At 33.4% G+C, this 22,394-nt stretch overlaps 2 protein-coding genes across 2 annotated transcripts; both read left to right on the forward strand.

Moving 5' to 3' along the window:
* The first annotated feature begins 7,594 nt into the window (after positions 1 to 7,594).
* LOC133694183 (F-box protein At5g49610-like) lies at positions 7,595 to 11,685 on the forward strand. Its single transcript, XM_062115646.1, has 3 exons — positions 7,595 to 7,799; positions 9,374 to 9,530; positions 10,096 to 11,685. The coding sequence occupies exons 2-3, from the start codon at positions 9,378 to 9,380 to the stop codon at positions 11,218 to 11,220; spliced, it is 1,278 nt and encodes a 425-aa protein (XP_061971630.1). The 5' UTR covers positions 7,595 to 7,799; positions 9,374 to 9,377; the 3' UTR covers positions 11,221 to 11,685.
* Positions 11,686 to 12,629: 944 nt separating this feature from the next.
* LOC133694182 (proline-rich receptor-like protein kinase PERK4) lies at positions 12,630 to 16,646 on the forward strand. Its single transcript, XM_062115645.1, has 8 exons — positions 12,630 to 13,438; positions 14,034 to 14,564; positions 14,868 to 14,954; positions 15,043 to 15,113; positions 15,251 to 15,327; positions 15,591 to 15,735; positions 15,883 to 16,044; positions 16,137 to 16,646. The coding sequence occupies exons 1-8, from the start codon at positions 12,985 to 12,987 to the stop codon at positions 16,392 to 16,394; spliced, it is 1,785 nt and encodes a 594-aa protein (XP_061971629.1). The 5' UTR covers positions 12,630 to 12,984; the 3' UTR covers positions 16,395 to 16,646.
* The last annotated feature ends 5,748 nt before the right edge of the window (positions 16,647 to 22,394 follow it).

Genomic DNA, 22,394 nt, shown 5'->3' on the forward strand with positions numbered 1-22,394 from the left:
AAATTGAAAGTTTAATGGTCAATTAAAGGTTAAATTACATAAATCTGAGACCAAAGACCAAAGTCCAAAAGGTGTGTAAATACGGGGTTCAAGTTGAAGTTAGGCAGGGGCTAAATTGCACCAAATCAAAAGTTTAGGGTCAATTAGGGGTACAATCGAACAAAATTAAGAGCTAAAGGACTAAATTAAAGTTGGAAAAAATTCCTAATTTAACCTTAAACGGCGCCATTTTGCATAAAAAAACACAGACGGCGTGTCGTCTGGTCGCTATTCATTGTCTTCCCTGATTTTGCCTGAGAATGCTGCTTGAGTGGCTACTTTTCTGGTGTATTTAATGCCTTATATGTCCCCTAAATTTGACAACACTTGGAACCAAAATGGTCACATGACATCCCTCTATCCCCGAGTATGGTCCGTTCAGGTCTATTAACATCACAACGGCCCTAGTGCCAGCCTAAAAAAGTGGTAACCTTGAACTGTCAGATTTGACAGTTCTTGATGCCTACTTTGAACCAATGGTTGAGATCCTTCCCAACCAAATAAAGGGCTGAAATTTTTCCTTTATGAAGACAATATTACCCTCTTCCACCTCCTATAAATAGGGGTGGATTTCATGGCCTGAGCAAGAAGAAATTCAGGTCCAAAGTTGGCCAAAAACCAACATTTCCTGTTTCTCTTCTTTCTCTCTCTCCGTCGTTCCAGCTACCAACCGGGGCCGCCACTAGCTTGTTTGCTAGCAACTCCACCACACGTCGTCAGCGCAACTGCTAGCCAGCCTCCACCAAATCTAGAACAGCCGCCATTTCTTCCTCTCTCTCACTTCTGCAAAATCTTTCTCCCTTCCCCGTGATGGACTCCAACCACTGTTCCTTGCAGCGTCACCGCTTAAGCCACCAGATAAGCCTTCTGGTCACTACCGAGACTCCTGCTTCGGGTGAGCCGCTCCTCCGTCAACCTTCATTTTCTTCAACCATTATGGTTGCATACAGAACATGACCTACTGTTCACATTATGCAAATAATTAACTTTTGCTTTAGGTTAGGCATTTTTTGGCCCAACTCAAATGGTAGACTCGGCCCCAAGAAAGAAAAAGAAGAAAGAAGACCTATTGGGTCGAGATTGGCCTAACCATTTTAGGCTGATATCGGCCCACCCTTTTAGGTCTGATCTCGGCCTAGTTAGTTGGGCCGGCTCAGCCCACATATTTAATATTATATTATAATATTATTTTTTTAAAAAAAACCAAAAACTCCAAAAAATATTTCAAAAAATCCTTTCAAAAATTTGTGATTTTCTCAAATATTTTCCTACTAATTTTGCATAATATTGGGTTGCATATTTACACGATAAGATACAAATCCGATATTAAAATAACCGGTTTCCTCTGAAACTTTTCTAAAAAAATTCAAAATTTTAAAAAAAATATCAAAACTTTTAAATTAATTTTCCTTTTCAAAATACAGAAAAAAATAAAAAATATTTTATTTTCATGCATACGGCCAAATTCTAAATATTTTCCAATCATATTTTCATAAAAAAACAAAAATTTGCATCTGTCTCATGTTTTAAAAATAAAAAATGGATATCCTAACCAATTTATGATCATCCATTAGGATTTGATAAAAATGTCAAAAGTTCTTTTCCATTCTTTTTTTTAGGGTTTAGAAGTAGACTTTTAATAATCTGTGGGGTGTAAAACTATACATTAGAGTACACTCTCATGTATTAAAGATATAAGGTGTAAAAAATATGATGCTGAAATTTTAACTTTAGAACGGTTAGGATTTAACCCAATGAAATAGAGACTTTCTCACGAAAAAAGATTTGCCTTATATCTTAGAAAAGACCAACGAATAGAAACTCGACAGCTTACCTTAGGTAAAGTGCACTAGGGTGATGCTTCTTTCTCTTGCATAACCAGATCCTTACCTAGACTCTTATAGATCATAGGTTCCTAGTGACCATAATACTAAATGACGACTCTTGAACATTAATCATAATTTTATAATTAAATCCAAAAACCCTTCCCAACACACACCTCATCAAGAGGCACGATAAAAGCCTTCGTCATCGCCGATGACATCGCGGCGCCCCCCGCGACACTCAACTTGCTTATGTCTATTTATGGCCCAGTTGCTTAATATTAATTTTCAATCTTAACATTTTTATGCCCATTTATGGTCCATCAATATTATTTTTAAATCTCAACTTGTTTATGCTCATTTATGGCCCATCAATATTATTAATCATTCTCAACATTTATATGCCTATTTATAGCCATCAATATTATTTTTGAATCTCAATATGTTTATGCCCATTCATGGTCCACAAATATTATTTTTCAATCTTAACATTTCTATGCCTATTTATAGCTATCAATATTATTATTGGATCTCAACATGTTTATGCCCATTTACTCCATTTATTTATTTAATACAAGTATGTCGTTGTTGTTGTTTTTTTCTCTTTAATACAATTAACCATCAAATCAAAATAAGTGTTTGCATAATTCTTTCAAGATCCACAATCATCACTCATTCAACTGGCTAATTACTTTTCCAATCCATAGCCCCCGCTCATGCAACTGACTCATTTTATTTAAAATCAATAGCCTCATCCAATCAAATGGCTTCATTTAAATTTTATAGCCTTTGTCTAAATGACTAGCTTCGTTTAATTTTTATAGTCCCCAGTCCAAACGACTAACTTATTTAAATTTTATAGCCCCTATCCAAATAGATGGATTTGTTTCATATTATATATTATAAGGTCCACAATTATGGTCAATTTAACTTCACGCATTAATTTTTGTTATTGCTGTAAATTACAACTTACATACTAATTTTCTATTTTGTAGGCATAATTTTCACGAGGAATAATAAATACACAATACTTATTACTTTTATTGAAGTCTAACATTATGAAAGCAATTTAAATAATTAAAAGGCAAAAAGGGACGCCCACTCTAGACGTTTATCCTACAACTCTCACACAATAAAAAATTATATTCAGACCTCTAATTAACATTTAACCATAGAAATCTCTGCACATCCCAACATTCCTATTAATACCCATCATACTATAACAACCCTACAACTTTCATAACATTATATATATATATATATATATATATATATATATATATATATATATCTAAACTATTAAATCTTTTTTATAACATACTATTATCAATGGTAATGGTAGCTGGGTCAATTCACCAAATAGTCGACCGGTTCAATTTGTTAATCCAATTGGTCGACTAATTTAACCCATAGTCTGACATTTTCCTTACTGGTTAATCAATTGGTCAATCATTTCCATCAATTGTAGCGAAAATGACTGTTTAATTTCACCAATCAATCAATCAGTTTCATTTATAAATCCAGTTGGTCGATCAATTTAAGCAGAATCAAGCATATTTGTTATTCATCCTTTATTCCTTTAGTAACTTTTAGTGTAGCACTTAATTTCTTATATTGACAGTATTTCTATCAAATTTTTAAGACTGATGTAACAACTCTAAACTTTTATCATTTGGGCTGTCATAATAGCCATTTGGACACTTTATTAATCCATATAACATACACTTAACATCTAGTCAATTTCAAGTTTCTTATATCCTCGACTTTTGTCCATATATTTGACTCAACAACATGCATACATACATATCTAAGATTTCAAACACATCATAAATAAAATTCAAGTTTCTAATTTCTTTTGATTCCACACCTATAACCACATCAATTAAACTTGTCTTAATCAGCTTTATAATCATACACAAACAATCCTAAGTGTTTTCAACCTCGTTACAATACCAAAACAACACAATTTATTCACATTTCAATCTTTACTAAATCTTCAATTCATGGCTAATCATAGATACTCAACTTTCCCCAAAGCATGTCAATCATAGTTCACACATCAAAAACCATTTTACAATGATGATAATCAAATTTAAGCATCTCTAACACCATTAAAATATTAAAACTTACACAATTGCACATAACTTAACCAAATTTCACAGTTTTAACATTCCTATATATAACAAAATAATTAAGTCCTTAACAATTCTCATTTAAATTGTTCAACACAAATCTCAAGAATTACTAAATATCATTTGAACATCACAAGCAAACACATTTATATTCTCATTTATAATAAATTTTATAACGATTACGATTCCTGAACTTTTATATTAACAAAGAAAACACAACAATATTAACCTGATCCTTCTCCTTTTTAATTTTAGCATTATTAGCCTAATTCTAAAACCTATAAAGGCTTATACTTAGCTTTACCAATTAATTCAACTCAACATACTAATTATTTTCAATTTACATAAATTTCTCATTATACATACAATTTCACACGGTCCTATTTATTAGCCTTGTTAATATACAAAAACTTACAAGTAACCATTTAACCAATTCAAACAACATTAACAAATTATCATAACTTCCTCAACCCATTCTTAAGTATATTTATTTCAATAGTAAACACAACACATAAACCTAATTAGCCAACACACATAAAATTTTAGAACATCCGTTTACCCTTTTATATGGCCAATCACTTCACCAATCAAGAAAACTAATGTTCTTGTTTAATTTTTCTTATATTCCATTTCATTTATTTCCTTTATCACTCACACCATTAAATCCTTTATTTTTATTATGTTCAATTTACATTCTAATATCAAAGTTTTCAACTTCATCCCTATACTTTCCAAATATATTACAACATGCAAATATCCATTCAATTAAGAATTTTTTCTTTCAATTACAACTTCAAAAGCCTTCATATTAATCCATGAATATTCAACTTCATAAAGTCATACAAATTTCACATTCATAACTTTGCCCAAACACACATGCAACATGTAATTTTCATATCCCATTAAAAATATTTCCTAAACACAATTACTCATACCTACACATTTAATAAACATACAATACCACCAAATTTAAGCAAGGTTTTCTGTCTCCTTCAATTTCTTCCATGGCTAGCCACAAGAACACAAAAATTTATAATTTTCATCCAATCTTTTCCTTCAATTTTGGTTTTTATTTTCACCATTAACATATGCATCAACCAACAATTTGTCAAAACAACCATACCCTAGAATTTCATTTTCGAGGGGTTTTCATCCCCTTATCACCAAATCACTAAAGAAAGAAAAATAACCATAGAAAACATCTCACTTACACAAATTAAACTCAATTGATGGTTTACTTTGCAAGTCTTCTTCCTTCTTCTCCAAAATAATACAACATGTAATTCCCATAACGCCTCCAAGCCTTTTTCCTTCTTTTCCAAAAAAATGCTTGTTTTTCTCTCTAAGCTTTAATCCCTGACTGTTCTTCCTAACTTACTGATTCTTGGCATCAATTTCTTTCTAAAAACTTCACTTTCTTTGTCATTAACTCACTCTCGCACCAAGAATTAAAAGAAAAAAAATAGAAACATTGCCTCATCCTTTCTTTTGCTACTGGAATTTTTGGCTAGCTTATAAGTAAAAACGGGAAGGAGCTATTTTCTGTATAATTATAAAACTGTCAATGTTTTGGTTTTTAACATGAGTAGTTTCCATAAAGCCCTTAATAATGAAATCTTTTCTATACATCTTTACTTTTATTTCATCCAGAATTAATATCCATTTAGGGCATTTACCCCTGATCATAATAAAACCCTTCATAATTTTTACTTTTTTTTGGTTAAAAATCACTCAGTATGGGTTTTATATCGACAATTGATATTATTCACGGGTAGATTTATAATTTTATTTACTCAGAGTTCCATTATATTTTTCTCTAAAGATTTTTGCCCAATTCATGAATTTTCTAAAAATAATATATTATTCGGTTGAAATTTATTCACTTTATTGTGAAGTCCACCATACTATGTTATCAATTTCATATCGGGGGTTTACAGGTTTGATCATCACTTGTTGAAGTTATAGCCTTCTTGAAATTATTGTAGCCTAGATATTCTAAATTAACTTATTAAATATATATTTGAGCTTTTTTTTATTATTGATCTTGTAATTGGCCTAACTAAAACTCCTAATAGATTATTTGGTGTAATTTGTATCGCATCATATTGTCTATATCATGCACTTTTTTTTTAATTTTTTTTGTCTGCAAATACATAAAAGGCGTTTGGCTTTGTGGTAGCTGCTGATTTTTTTTTCAAATTCAATAATATTGTGTTTGGTTATAATTGGCACTTGTGGTTTGGCTCATGAGACCCACTAAAAATGAGGTTTATCCGTGGGTTCTGCTGAAGCAATTTTTTCTTGCTTCTCATGCTGCTGTGTGTTTTTGTACAATGGGGAGTGAAACTCCATTGTTCACAACAGTGGAGTGGAACTCTACTGTTCACGTGAACAGTGGAGTCATTCTCCACTGTTCCGGCCGGTCTGGGTTCGGTCCAAAGCTAAATGCAATGAACTGGGTCCAACCCAGTTAAAAAAAAATTTAATTTTTATTTTTTTAATTGTGTTTTATTCAAAAAATTAGAAGGAGATCGCTTGATGACGTAACCTTTGCAGAATTTGATCGCAACCTCAATTTTGTTCTTGATGATATTTTACCTGATGTTGTTGCGCGCTTAAGAAAACATGGAAAATGCAATCCTTGTTGGATAGATTTCGTACGATATGAAATTGCACATAGTTTAATGGAGCAATAAAAAATATTTGATATCAATATTATTTATTTCATGATGTAATAGCAATAGTTAAATCTACAATATTTAAATTAAAAATCATCAATATATATATATATATAACCTCAATTTGAAAAGTATTTTTTTAACCAAACATATTAAACTATTTTTTGTTCAATCTCAATTTCAATCACAGTTTTAACCAAACATATATTTTTCCAAACTAACCTCAACTAAAAGTATGTTTTATAAAACAACTGTTTTCAAACTACAATCACAATAGCTATCGTAGTACCAAACAGATAAACACTGATGCTCAAGTTTCTAAACTAGCTTTTCTAATGATTAGCCATTGTTGATACAGGAAAAACCCCATCTCCTGTATGGGAAGGTCTTAAAGAAATTCTTCCAATTGGTTGTTGGCACTTGCATTTAGATCCCTTTAAACTTGTTTTGTTTGCTTTACCTTTCCCTTTATTGTTCATGTCGTGGCTTTCGACCACAGAAGGGGAGAATGAAGTGCCTCCACCCCTTTAATTCGTGGTGGAGTAGATAATTGCTCTGGTTTTGTTCTCTTTACACGGACAAACAATCTCTTAAGCTTAGGAGAGCCGCTTTTCTTTTTTCTCTTTTTATTTTGAAATTTTTCATTTTAACATTAGCAATTTAAAAATATAATTAAAAAAAAAACATTTCAAAAACATTTTTTCACCGTAAAAACACACATTTTTAGACATGTAAATAATGGTTTCAATTCTCGATCTTTCTTTCTTATAATGAAGTCAATACAAGTCAACTAGCTTCGTAGGTAAGTTTAAAATAAAGTAAGTAACAACTTCGTAGCTAAGTTTGAAATAAAGCAACCAAGGAGGAGATTCTCAAATCTAGATAGAAAGGCCATTTATAATATATTCATTCTCAAATCAATGATATGCACGTGGTACGAGTATTTGTATGATTTGATTTCTCATTTCCTCACGTACAATACCAGCAGACCACACCGCACCACCTTTGTTCTCTTCACATTCTTTGCAACTCCTGGTTTTTATTTTGACAAACTCCCTCTTCCCACCCTCCCTCTCAAATAAAAATCAGTCCAGTAATCAAATTCGCCATTTTTAAGGTTTCGAAAGGTAAAATCTCTCTCTCCCTCTCTAGTTTTTCTACAATCACTTTAACGTGATTCGTTCTTTTCTTCCAAGGTTAACTATTTTCTGGTTTGGTGATTACATCTCTTTTAATGATTTTTTCTGAAATTATTCTCGCCTTTTTGTGTGGTTTTCGTAGGGTTCAAGGCAATCGTGTTGTTTTATTTTAATTTATGCACTGTTTTACACTAAATATCGATTTTTATTAAGTTTAATATCCTCTGTTTTTCATTTTCTCTACTGACTGTGCTCTTTATTGGTGTTTAACTTGAAAATACGATCTTGGTTTTCATTTTTCTTACGTGTGTGTTTTTGGGTTTTGAAAAAAATTCAATTTTTGTTTTATTTTATGAGATTCCGTCTGTGCATGGGTTCTCTCTGTTTCTTTCTTGTTTTCGATGCTCTGTTTCTCTTTCTTTCATTTTCAATTACGCTTTAAAGATTCTTTTTCTTCAATCTTTTTTCTTACAATGTGAAGTTTTCTTCTTCTTCTTCTTCTTCTTGTTTTTTTATTGTTGTATTATGTGAAAGTGTGATATGTATAAATTTTTATGTTTTGCAAGATATCGATACCGTTCGTGTGCGCTTTAAATGCTTTCTAAGTTCTGTTCTTTCCTTTTTACAATTTTTTTGTTTGGGTTTCTTTTGCAGTTTTAAGGATTTGTTGGTGGGTTTTGTTTCTTTATTTTTTCTCTTTTTATACGTTATTATCTGTTTGGATTCTGGGAAATACATGAAAAGCAGATGAATGAAAGCAGGAGAATGGGAAAGAAATCATATAAATTGAAATACGTGCGATTCGGTTACGCGATAAGTGAACAGTTAAAAGAATCTTGCGACTCAAGAAAGCAATTGTGATACTGAAATTCGTGTGGGTTTTCATGATATGAATCTGAAACGTTTAATAATATCTCGATAATCAAGAAAGCAAAGCATAGATGTGCTAGGTTTTCATTCATGTAAAGTTGCTTTCCACTTTTTTGACTTATATTTTTGTACGTCAAGTATTCGTGATTGAAGGTAATTAATTGGAGTTATGTCGGTTGCCTATCTGTTACCTTTCTAATCTATATTAAGAAAAACAAATCCCTAAGGCCTAGACTGTAATGCTCTTATTCTCTTTTAATTATTTTTCATTTTGAATGGTTCACGTACGAAAATTAGCATGTGATGGTAACAGAAAAGAATATTGGATTAGATCTGTTGTGTTGTGTTATTGATGGATAATATCATTCTTCTTTCAGTTATTATACAAGCATTTTGATGGGTTTTTTATTATTACATTTGTCATATGTTGTTATGTCTTTTGATACTGTTATAATGAGAGGGAAGTTTGGGAACATTTAGGCAACTTTTGGGATACCTACGCAAGTTATTGATAATGCTCCACTCAAAGTCTGGCTGTCCTGAGAAAAAAACATGAAAACACAACAGTTGCCCTCAGACACTCTTGGGATTGAAGAATGAACAGCTCTTCTATTTTTTGTATCATTTATATTTATGAATGTATGTGTTATTTTGCTCCCCTCGAATTGATTATTTGCTTCATTTGATCGAAGATACATGGCTGAGTTGGTGGACAAGCAAATGGAAGAAACAGAAGATGACCCCATCATGCCAGATGAAGTGGATCCATCTGAGGGAAGCTTGCAACAGAACATCAGTATCTCATCTCTCATGTTAATGGATGGGGGTTCAGCGGGTTCACATGAAATGGTATGCTCCATTGAACTTATTATCAGATATGATGTCAATGTCTTAATGACAATAATGTGATTTGGTGTTTTTTTTTTTTTTTGGCTTCTGTTTTCTTAAGGAAGTTAACAATGAGGCCTTTAAATTAGTTTTGAGAAATAGTTGGAAACAGTGTAACTCCCAGTATGCTGGCTCAGTATCTATTTGAAATTAGTGCATTGTCCTTGCCTTGACCCTCGATTTGGAGGATGGTGGTATTATTCTTTTGTTTTCTGTCAGAAGTAATTGGATACATGATCTGTTTATCTATTTTTTCAATAAATCTCCGAAATGAGGGACGATGTAGTGGAAAAAAGGAGCAATCTTTCATGTGATCTGAGACCTTGCTCCAGTTTCAGTAACTAATTTATAAAAGCCTTGTAGTCCCTCCTGGTCCTGTCATGTGTCCCTTCATTTATGTTTAATCGTTTTGAAAAAGACTTTCTTTTGTGTATTGTTTGTCGTTGTGATGGTTTTATGGAGACTATTAATTATCTTTTCCTTCGTTTGCAAATTCTTTAATAGCCGCTCTTTTCTTCGTTTACAGATTCCAGGTTGTTCATACAAGTCCAGTTCTTACAGGAGTTCGGAAAACTGTGCTAAATTTCCTGACCACATAAAGCAGAAGGAGGACATGGAAATTCAAGATGTTGTTAGGCAGTATGCTCTCTGTTTCCTTCCAGCCAAGTCTTTATGCAGGTTCAAGACTGTTTCTAAAGAGTGGCTTAGGTGGATAAACTGTCCCTTTTTTGTCCACACGCAGACAAACCACTTCAGGCATATTTCTGGTCTTTTCTGTCAGTTTCCTGGCGAGAGTCCCTCCTTCATGTCACTCAATCCAGTTGCTTATGGCGTTCCTAACCCCACTCTCTGTTTCTTGCCCGAACCTGTTGTCGCAAGAACCTCTTGCAATGGTTTACTTGGCTGCCAAAGCCGCCTTGGAGACAATGCCTACTACATCTGCAACCCTGTGACTGAGGGATGGAGGATGGTTCCAAAGCCAAATTTATATCATGGACCTGAAACAGCCATAGCACTTGCCTTTGAACCTGATATCCTCAACTTTGAAGCGCAATACGAGCTTATTTGTGCAGTCACTTTACCTGACCGGGCAGCTCTTCAGTTTGAAATATACTCTTCAAGGACAAACTCTTGGAGAGTCTGCAATGCTGTATGCTTGGAGCTGGATGCTCTGCTTCTGAATGGTGATGGTTTCTACACCAGAGGATTTGTCTATTGGGAAACCGAATCAGGTGCAGTTCTGGTTTTCGATTTAAAGGAAGAAGTGTATGGGATTGTCAGTCTCCCACCAAGCAGAAAACCAACTGGTGCTTTGACAGTTATGCAGGGGGAGTTATGCTACCTCTTGCCTCACAAAGAAGATGATGCATGGTCTATTGAGGTCTACGGGAATATGGACATGAGCCTGCAGTGTATAATTCCTCTTCATTCTGAGTTTTTGGGACACCTTGTAGATGGAGAGTGCCGGGCTTTGGCATTTGTGAATGATGACACACTGATCATTACTCTTGGGACGAAAGTGATTGCTTATCATGTAAGAGCACATAGGATGAAACGGGTAAGTGATGCCAGGACTGATGGTTTTGTGAAGTATTTTCCGTACGTGAACAGCTTTGCACCTGTGGGGCCTTTCATGCATGACGCAACTTAGTATCCGTGAGATTTGATCCACAGTTAATCCACAAGTCTCTCTCAACCTGAATTTATTGATTCAAGGATGGAGTCTCAGGATTATTGACTATTAATATATATATATATATATATATATATATATATATATATATATTGTTCTTGTGAAGCATCAGACATGACTTCTGCTCAAATTCTGAATTTGGTGGAAGTTAAACATTGAATTCGTTTTTGAAGTTTGAATTCCAGTTCTTCATAGGGTACTTTCACTCGACGCTGGTGCTTTTAAAGCATTATGATTGAATGATGTAAATTTTCGTTTCTCTGATGTGCTATCACTGTTGTGACGGGTTAATAATTAAACTAGCTATGATAGATCAGGTTCATAAACGCCACCATCTTCCATTTGCAATACATGTTCCGCTGTTACCGATGGTCTTTTCGAAGATATTGGATGATGCACTTGTAGAAAATATTATTTTGTTCTTTATTTGATGAACAAAGCTGAAGAAGAACGCCATCTATATATATTTGTTTAAAGGTAAAGAAAGAAATTTTCCTGACGAAGGGTTAGCAATTATTCTGAAGTCCTTGCCAGCATAAAAGATTGGTAGTGCTGTCTTTACATATATCTTTTCTAATAATTTATTGCATTTATACCCTTTTTGTAATTACAAAACGTTTGATATAGTTTGCATCGCAATGACCGAGGTATACTGTATCTGGCATCAATTGTAATTATTTCAATGCTTAGCTTTCTATATATAGATCAAATTAAGGATGACAAGGCATGGAGCAAATGCTATATTAGGGGAAAATCATGGCTGGAATGATCTCATTAGTCATAATTACGATTTCCAAGGGCTACCCTGAAAAGTAGCTGCAGCTGGCTAGAGGAAATAATGTTTTGCTTGATTTTGCCAGATTGAGTTTTTACCATATGCATGCCTCGTTATTCTTGGACTTCATTTTTATAATTAACCATGCCTCTTGTGGATCAACCGAAAGCTTTACTAAAATGTTTTGTCTCTAAGGCTGTGCTTCTTACAAGTGTGAAGAAAACCATCAATGGTGGACAGCTTTATATTTGAACCTTAATATTTGCTATTATGTCCTAGGAAAGTTATTGGTTCAAAGAGGGGAAAGCAGGAATACAGCAAAGAAATGGTAAAAAAAGTAACCAACTTCTAGGGTTGGAGACACAAGAAGGGGGGAGAGAGAGAGAGGTCCTCCTTTGTAGGAGGTTACAGGTATCTCTTTCTAGAATTGGAATTCTACCAAGCAACCCCTTTTCTTCTCTTACCTCTGAGATCCTACCTATCTTCTTCAATCAGGTATTTTTCTCCGTTTATAATATTACTCTCCGTCCAGTACTTGATTTACAATAATAATGATAAAAAAAAACGTAAGATGATATTCCGGGGGGATCAACAGAAGGGAAATGTTGGAAATTACATGTGATATCTCCATAAGATCTCGTAGGAAAGAACTAGTGAAGACATGAAGGTGGTTGAAGGAGAATAACCATGATCATGCTTTGTTAGGGGCAGCCTTAAAATAAACATTACTACTATTGTTTTGTTATATTTCTTGAATGCATGTTAGAATATGTGTTGTGATTCACTTTGTTTCTTCTGATTCTGTCATTAATATTTTCAGGGATCGTAAAAAATCTTGAGAAGAGCACTTAGGGGATACGTAGAGTTTCCGGCGTGTTTTTAAAGAGTGTTTCGGCACCAGATAACCTTTAGGCCGGAAGTTCTTCTTCATGAGATAAAAAAGAAACATGTCTTCAACCCCTGATGCTCCCTCACCAGATTCTGGCTCCCCTCCTCCTCCACCAGCCTCATCACCCCCACCTGAGAATTCACCACCCCCACCCCCACCTCAGTCGGATTCTCCACCACCAGATGCATCATCTCCTCCACCACCTCCACCACCTACTAGTGATTCTCCTCCTCCACCCCCTCCTAAACACAGCAATGCTTCGCCACCCCCTCCACCCAATTCTAGATCATTGTCACCACCACCACCACCACCACCACCTCCTCCTCCTCCTCCTCCTCCTCCTCCTCCGAATTCATCAAATAGTGGAGGTTCTTCGGATCAGATGAAAATTGTTGTTGGGGTGGCGGTTGGTGTTGGGATATTCCTTATTGCCATGATTTTCATATGTGCATATTGTTCGCGCAGGAAGAAGAGAAAAAATATGCATTATTATGGAGAAAATCCTCAAGGAGGTACAGATGCTAAATCATTAAGCCTCATGTCTTAGTAAATCATTTCTATCACGATTGATTGCATTACAACACTACCAATCATCATGGTTGGATTGAATCGTCTCAACTGCAAATGTACGAAAAACCATGTTTTCTGATAGTATGCTTTACGTACTTTCTTAATTTTCAAATAGAAAAAGTTCCAAGACCTGACTTCCCTGTTATATCTTGGAAAGAAGATTTAAAATGGTTCGTCCGATTTCAGAATGGTTCGAGCTATTTGTTTCCTTTTACTAACTGTTATGGGAGAAGGGGTTAGTATTTTAACTTGGAGAGTCTAATTTAAGATTCAGAATGTTACGCATGAAAAGCTTCTTAGTTTTGTTGGTTCAATTCATTTTGAACCTGCTATGGATCATGTATAACCGTTCCAATCTACTGATAAAAATGAGGCCAAAGACTCCTTTATATATATGTGGAACATTTTTGAAGAGCGGCCAAGTAAAAATCTGGTTGAATACTTAAAGAGATTATTCCTGAATCTTGTTTCTGTATTTTTGCTCCAATTAGAAATCAATCCGATCGTTCGTTGATCATATACTATGTTCATGCACAGGAAGTGAGCAATTTTCTTATAACAGCCCACAGCAATCAAACTGGCACAATGGTCTCCCAACAGAACATGGTATGAAGCTATCCCAATCACCAGGTCCAATGGGGTCTGGCTGGCCCGCACCACCTCCACCGATGATGAATAGTAGTGATATGAGCTCCAATTACTCTGGTCCATACCGCCCCCCCTTGCCGCCTCCATCACCAAATATTGCTCTTGGGTTCAACAAAAGTACCTTCACATATGATGAGTTAGCAGCAGCTACAAACGGGTTTGATCAAGCTAATCTATTGGGTCAAGGTGGGTTCGGTTATGTGCACAAAGGTGTGTTGCCTAATGGAAAGGATATTGCAGTTAAGAGCTTAAAGTTAGGTAGTGGACAGGGAGAGCGAGAATTCCAGGCAGAAGTTGATATCATTAGTCGTGTCCATCATCGACATCTTGTGTCACTTGTTGGTTATTGTATTGCTGGAGGGCAAAGAATGTTGGTCTATGAGTTTGTTCCCAACAAGACCTTGGAACATCACCTTCATGGTAAGTTTCTGATTCCGCTTCTGCTTTTATGGTACCTCTCAATTGTTAAGTTTCTTGTTGAATGATGAAAGAAATTGATTGTGCCTTAACTGTAGCCTTTCTAAGATTAAAGAGAAGCCTGTCCAATCTTAAGGCATCAATAGATATAGATTTGACAAAAGAATGCATAGGCTTTAGATGTTGGACAATATGTCAAGCCTTCAAGCTTCAAGGCATCCTGATATGCATCAGCACAACCTCACACAACGAAATTTTGCAAAAAAAAATGAATTAACAAGATAATCTCAAACTTTCGTTTTGCAGGAAAGGGTCTTCCAGTCATGGATTGGCCAACTAGGCTCCGTATTGCATTAGGCTCTGCCAAAGGTCTTGCTTACCTTCATGAAGATTGTAAGAAATTCTACACTCCCTTTCTCTCCCATGCACATATATAGGCGCCCACACATTTTTCTGTTACTTAGTTGAAAAAAATGTGCAGGCCATCCTCGGATTATCCACCGTGATATTAAAGCGGCTAACATCCTCATTGACAACAACTTTGAAGCCATGGTACCTTCTCCTGATAGAACTAGATTTATTCTTTATTCTATATGTGCACACATATACGATAGCCCTATAGCAGTAGCTCCATCAAAACAATGCTGATGTTGACTAAGCTAGTTGATCATGCTTTTTTGCTTATTCAGGTTGCTGATTTCGGACTGGCTAAGCTGTCTTCTGACAATTATACTCATGTATCTACCCGTGTCATGGGTACTTTCGGGTAAGCTATGATAAGGCATTCTTTTGTGAGTTGAGGGTGGACTAGAATCATTTTCGAAGCTATTTGGCAAAGTCTTAAGCATTTATTTTCCTTTTGGAAAATGATAAAGCTGTTACTGTTAATATGATGATATGAGAGAAAGTTTCGGCAAATAAACTTCCCGTGGACTATTAAACTAGTTTTCGAAACATTCTTATCTGTCAAATACAAGAAATATTTAAAATGAATTCACCCCCCTAATAACTTCTCCAATACGAATGCAGGTATTTGGCTCCTGAGTATGCATCAAGCGGCAAGCTAACTGATAAATCTGATGTTTTCTCATACGGAGTCATGCTCTTGGAACTCATAACAGGGAAGAAACCTGTTGATCCTTCAAGTGCAATGGAAGATAGCTTGGTGGACTGGGTTTGTGCTTTCTCTATTGCTATCTAAGTTCGACTAAAATTGTCTTCAGAATAAACCTTTCGAGTTTCAACAAAGTTTTTGAAATACTTGCCATCTTGTGTTATTCTGTGTCAGTAGATATAATATTTGTGTTTGTGTGATGGACAGGCTCGACCACTTATGATTACTTCATTGGACACAGGCAATTACAACGAGTTGGTCGATCCAATGTTGGAGAATAACTACAATCATCAAGAGATGCAAAGAATGATAGCTTGTGCTGCAGCCAGCATTCGTCATTCTGCAAGAAAGCGCCCAAAAATGAGCCAGGTATCATCAAATAACTTCACTGCCACTTGGTAATTTCTTAGTAATTATTACGAGTACACTACTTGACTTTTAGTGATTGTTCTGCAAAATAGGTAGCACGTGCATTAGAAGGAGATGTGCTACTGGATGACTTAAATGAGGGTACAAAGCCTGGCCAGAGCTCAGTCTTCTCCGGGTCGAACGGAAGCGCAGACTATGATGCAAGTTCATATAATGCAGATATGAAGAAGTTCAGGCAGGTGGCATTAAATAGTCAAGAGTTTGGAAGCAATGAGCTTGGAACATCAAGCAACGAATCCCCAGTAACGGGCCCTTCAGGGATCCACAGAACTAGCGAGTCTAATTACTAACCATAAAAATGGACAAGGTTTGAATGCCTAAATGTCAAATTATGAGCCAGTTTGGTGGTCAAGAACAAACAACGACCGCAGACATACTAATATACATGGTCATTGTTTTTCTTTCAAGTGATTCTGTTGATTTGGAACTTGTTTCTTTGTGTTTGTTTGAAGGATAAACTTCAGAGAGAAGAGACGAAATATTTAAGGGGTCCTAATGATTTTTTGCCATGTTTGTGTAAAAACATAGATGGCATTCACCAAGATACCCTAAATCTTGGTCTAATTGAATTTGTTTCTCTCATCATATGTGGGATTGCAAGTGTGAATATACCTGGGATTTCATATACTGAGCAGACACTAGCTTCTATTGTATGTGTGAGTTTTCTGTGTTATAACGTGTATCTTGTTCTACTATAAAAAGTAATATGTTGTTAAACTCTTTCTTCTTCTTCACCTCTTCCTGGTTTGTACAGTTCTTAAAATGTTACGCAGTGGACCTTCATTTGCATCTTCTGTTTTCTCTTTATTTGTTGTCCAAATATCATCTTCCCAATCTGTTAGTGAGATTGGCGTTTCAAAAAAAAAAAAAACTGTTAGTGGGATTGAAGATCAGACCTATGTTACAATTTGATTCAAGCAACTTCTATAACGAACATGAATTCTTTCGAAAGTTGTAAGATTGAGTTGGGAACTTTTTTTCTTTTTCTTTTGTGAAAAGCTTTATTAAATGTTTTATAATTTTGAGGTTAAATTTGGATGATGCAGAAGAAAGTTAGGGTTTCACAAATCAAGGTGTTAAAACAGAATAATAAATTCTAGCAGCTCCTGGTTTCTGACAAGAATCTCCCAAATTGAATGGCCTACAAAGAAGCTGGTGTTTTTAAGCATGCAAAAACAAAATAAAAACGAGTATTCACCATTCCAAAGCATAGGATTTTTACCATTCATCAGCCTTAATTGTGACTAGCCTTTTGGCTCGCAGGTTTTTTATTTTTTTTTCAGCCTGGAAAAAATATTAAGACATTAGAAAGTAAAAAAATTGGTGTTAATTGCCAAAATATTTTTAAAATATTTAAATGATGATATATTAAATAATATATTTTAAAAAAAAAATATTGAAACGATAATTTATTGGATTGACCCTAAACAACAATGGTCAACCTGTGAAACTTTTGATTTAGGATTATAATAAAATCATGAAACCCACATTAAAACAAATTAAAAAGCTGAATTATAATAAATAACATATTGAAGGCCAAAATAAAAAAATAAAATAAAAAACAGATCATAGTTAAAAAAACAACCCAAGTAAAGTTAAATTGATGACCGGTATAATGTCATGAGCCAGTATAAATTTTCTCGAGCGTAAGAAGAACAAAGTTAAGGCGATGCTAGGATTTATAAAGAAGTAAAAGAAATTTAGTTGACTGGTTTCAATAGGTCTGGTTAATTAATAACATATAAAATGCAACCCTAATTTAATCTTCCAAAATTGTAACTCGTGAAATCTCAGAACCAAGCTCAATCAAGAAGCTAAATTACCAACCCAAAAAGACCTATAAACAATGATATCAACTTGTGTTAACCTATTAAGCTCATGACTCACGTCATGATCAAAAGCACCAAATTTGAAAATCCTTAAAACTTGGTTTTTAACTAATCAAATGTTGAATAATAAAATTGAAAAAAAAAATTAATCATACAAAAAGATAATTTTTTAAAGCAATTATAAGCCAAAAAAACTCAAGCTTACTCGGTTCAACACGCCAAACCCACTAATTATGTTATGAGATTCGGTAATTAGATAGAAAGAAAAATAAAGAAAATCACAAAACTCATTTTTTTAAAAAAAAAAAACATTATTGGCTTACAAAACTCATGACACAGACTATTTGACTGAAAGCATCAAATATGAAAAAACCATGACACCCAATTCTCAACAAATCAAATAGTAAAGGATTAAATTTTTAAAAATAAATAAAATTTATTCACACAAAATGATATAAAAGAAGAAAGAGTAATTAAAAGCAAAAAGAAAAAGGTATGAGCCCACATAAGTTAACCCGCCAAACTTATAAGTCAAGTCATGAGATTGAGATAACCTTATAAAAAGGAAAATGAATAAAATCATGAAGCCTATTTTGTAGAAAATACTCAATGTCGAGTAATAAGTAAAAACAACGATGTCAACTCGTGTTATAGCTTATAAAACCCATGACACAGACCATTTGATCAGAAGCACTAAATTTTGAAAAACCACAAAGCCTAATTTTTAATAAATTCAATGTCAAATTATGAAATTAAAAATATATACAAAATGATAAAAAAAATAGTAATTAAAAGAATGATGATCAAATTTAAAAAAAAAACAAATGAGATGATGGATAATTTTGGATTGACAAGTCAAATTGAAAAAAAAATAAATTCACAAAATAATTACAAGAAAAAATCACCAAAACAAAGAGGCTTAAATTAAAAAAAATAACAAATTAATCTTTTTTTTTATCAAATGTTGAAATTGAAAATAATTGAACGCTAACAAAAAGGGCAAGAAAAAGATTAAGAAATAAAAAAAATCAGAAACAAAATTAAAAATAAAAATAAATCTAGATTAAAAAATTAAATTGAAAAAAAATAAAAAAATCTACAAAAAGACCAAGGATAAAAATTAAAAGAATAAAGACTGAAATTCTAATATGTGCAACTAAGAGGATTGCTCTAAAATTTTAAATGGCTCGGATAAATTTCAAGAGAGGAAAGAGAAAAAAACATTGCTGATAATAACCTGCCAAGCAACAAAACACATGAGCCGTCTCTTGAGGGAGAGGATACCACGGGGAATCCAATGACATGGTGGAGATAATCTTTAATAGTTAAAGTCAGTCACACGTATTACCCGAAGTTAGTAGAGCAGCTGACACGTGCACACATGACATCAACTTTTGTTTTTATTTTTTTATTTTATTTATCAAATTACCACATAAACCCTAGCACCAAATCATTACTACAAAAAAAAAACCTTCAGGAAATAACACAAAAGCCTCTAAAGCTTGGCCTTAAGAATTTTGATTCTAAGAGCAATTAGGTCAATATATTGTGTTTAAAAAAATAAAAAATAATAAATACCTCTAGGGCATAGACAAGTGTTTTCTTTCTATTTTTCTTTTTATTTTTTTTGCTTATAAGAGTATTCAAGTATTTTTATTGTACGGAAAAAATAGAAAAAAACTGAGATACCCCTTGACAAATAGATCTTTTGAAAATATTATTTTACCCCCAAAGCCAGTTCTATTGATTTTCTGGTTAAGGGCAAAAACACTAATCCACTATTATAATCCCTAATGAATTTAGACATGTGTACAATGGTTTCACCATATATTTTAGGTATTGTAATTCACCCATCACTATCCACATTCATTTATTTTTTTGTCAATTAGTATGTCCATGTATCTATAATTATTGTATTATATCACTGACATACGCAAATCAATTTTTTTAATGTAAAAAAATTTTCAAGTGTTGCTAACACATTTTCTAATAAAAAATAATTTGATTATAAACTCAAAATATGATATATATTGAATACTATATTTTTTAAATATTGAGATAGCGACATTGAATTGACCCAATTTAATATGTGAATCTACGCTCTCGATCAAGGTTGTCAAAAATACATTTTTAACACGGCACGGAAAATACAAAATAAACTCGGATTATAAAATCATAAGGAAATTGTTTTTTCATAGATAGTTCAAGTACCTTAAAATACATGGTTCAAATAAAAATTCATACATAGTTCAAGCATTTTTAAATACATAGTAAAAGTAAAAACTCATAATTTAAGTAATTTTTCATTAACTAACAATTAACAAACTTAAAATAAATAATTTATTGATGTGTCATGTAAACTAAAACTTACGTCATTATCTTCATTTTCCTCATTGTTTCTTAAACATTCATCAATATTAGTATCATCAAGAGAATTATTAGTGTTACTACTAGTACCAACACTAATATTATAAACATTAATGTTACTATTAATATCAACACCAATATTATCTGATTCTAGGAATTCATCTATATGGTGTTATATTAATTCTAATAGAGTGTTTTGTGTTGGTGTTGCAGAAAAAAAGCAGGCAATATTGAAACAACAATATTGAGTTAACTCGCGAGGTAGACACTTATAAACCTGTCATCAAACCAGCAAAGCAAACAAAGCTTTCACTTAACCCACACATATATTAAGATTTGTACATGTTCGCTGCATTTCCATGTTAAAAATGTTATCTTTCTTTATTTCTTCAAGTAAATTCTTCTTTGTTTCTTTCCCTTTCAATCTCTACCTGGAAAAACAACCCTTTTTTTTTTATGTAGACCTATAACCCACGCTATAAGTAAACTCCTCAACTACTCCTCAATATTACATACCAACTACAGTCTACATACTCTTCATAAATATTGCCTTTTACTTCTCATTTTGGACTCACCTTGAAGCCCCACTTCGGTTTTTAATCGAAATCTTGGGTTGGGGGCTGGAAATATGAGGACATGCTTGAGGGTTTTTATTTTTTGTTTTGTTGATGGAAAAAAATAGAAAGGTTGCGCACGGAAAGGATTTCAGGTGGCATTCTTTAATTTCCTTAATGTTTTACTTATTATTGGATTTTAAGCTACTGCTTTTTTACAGCGCTGCTGTTTTAGTTTCACTTTACGGCTTGAAGTTTTGCAGATACAAATTGCAGCATAACTTGAAATGGAAGGCGTTGCTACTTGCTAGTGTTAGTTTGCTTCTGTTAGGGTTGAGATTTGAGAATAAGAGAATGTGAGATTTGGGGAAAGGGGAAAGGGGGAGCGAGATGGAGAGGAGATGACTGAGAAGAGTTGAGTTTTGTTAATTACGTCAAACTCGGTAAACTCGGTCAAGTTTACCGAGTTCAACGAGTTTGACCGATTTTAACTGAGTTTGACCAAGTTTGCTGGTTTTCGAGTTTTCTACCCGATTACACATGGTATATCTGTGTTAACTCGTAAAATCATACGATCTTACGAGTCAACTCGCGAGTTTAACAACAAGGATCTAGATCATGAGATCAAAATACATTATTAAGGTCAATTTCTAATCAATCCAATGTTGAAGAATAAAGTTGAAAAAAAATAAATTAAATAAAAAGAAAAAACTAATCTAGTCAATCTGAGATAATTTGTCACTTGGGTCATGAGATCAAGATAGCCCATAGAAAGAAAATAAAAAATATTATGAAGTCCAATTTCCAACCAACCTAATATAGAATGATGGAAATAAAAAAAAATTCAATTAAAAAAAAACTCAAGTCAGTTTGTGCTAACCTATTAAACTCGTGATATGGGTTATAAGACTGAGATAACTACATAAAAATCAAATGAAAAAACTACAAAGCTCCTTTTCGAATAGTTTTAATGTTGAAGGTTGAGATCAGGAGGAAAAAAAATGAAAAAACAATTATGAAACCAAAATAACTCCACATAAAGCAAATTAAAAACAATTATAGAGCCCAATTATCAAATAATCTAATATTGAAAGGATGAAATTGAAAAAAAAATAAAAGAAGAAGAAGAAGAAGAAGATTGAGTTGTTGGAAAGTGAAATTGAAAAATAAAATTCAATTAAAAAAGAATCTAAAAACTAAACCAAACCTAAATTAACTTGTCAAACCCACAACCCGGGTTTTGAGATCGTGATAATCTAATAGAAAGAAAATTGAAAAAAATTACGAAACCCAATTAAAAAATAACAAAAACAATGAACAGACTCAATCTGAGTCAATCTGCCAAATCCATGACAAAGGTCATAAGATTGAGACAACCTCATAAAAAAATAAAAATTATGAAGCTCAATTTCAAAACAACTTAATGTTGAAGGATGAAACATAAAAAATCAATTAGAAAAAACAGTTCCAAAAACCCGACTCGAGTCAACCCAGATTAACATGTTATACCCACGACTTGGATAATGAGATCGAGATAAAT

Source organism: Populus nigra, chromosome 5 (genome assembly GCF_951802175.1).
Source record: "Populus nigra chromosome 5, ddPopNigr1.1, whole genome shotgun sequence".
Lineage (NCBI taxonomy): Eukaryota > Viridiplantae > Streptophyta > Magnoliopsida > Malpighiales > Salicaceae > Populus > Populus nigra.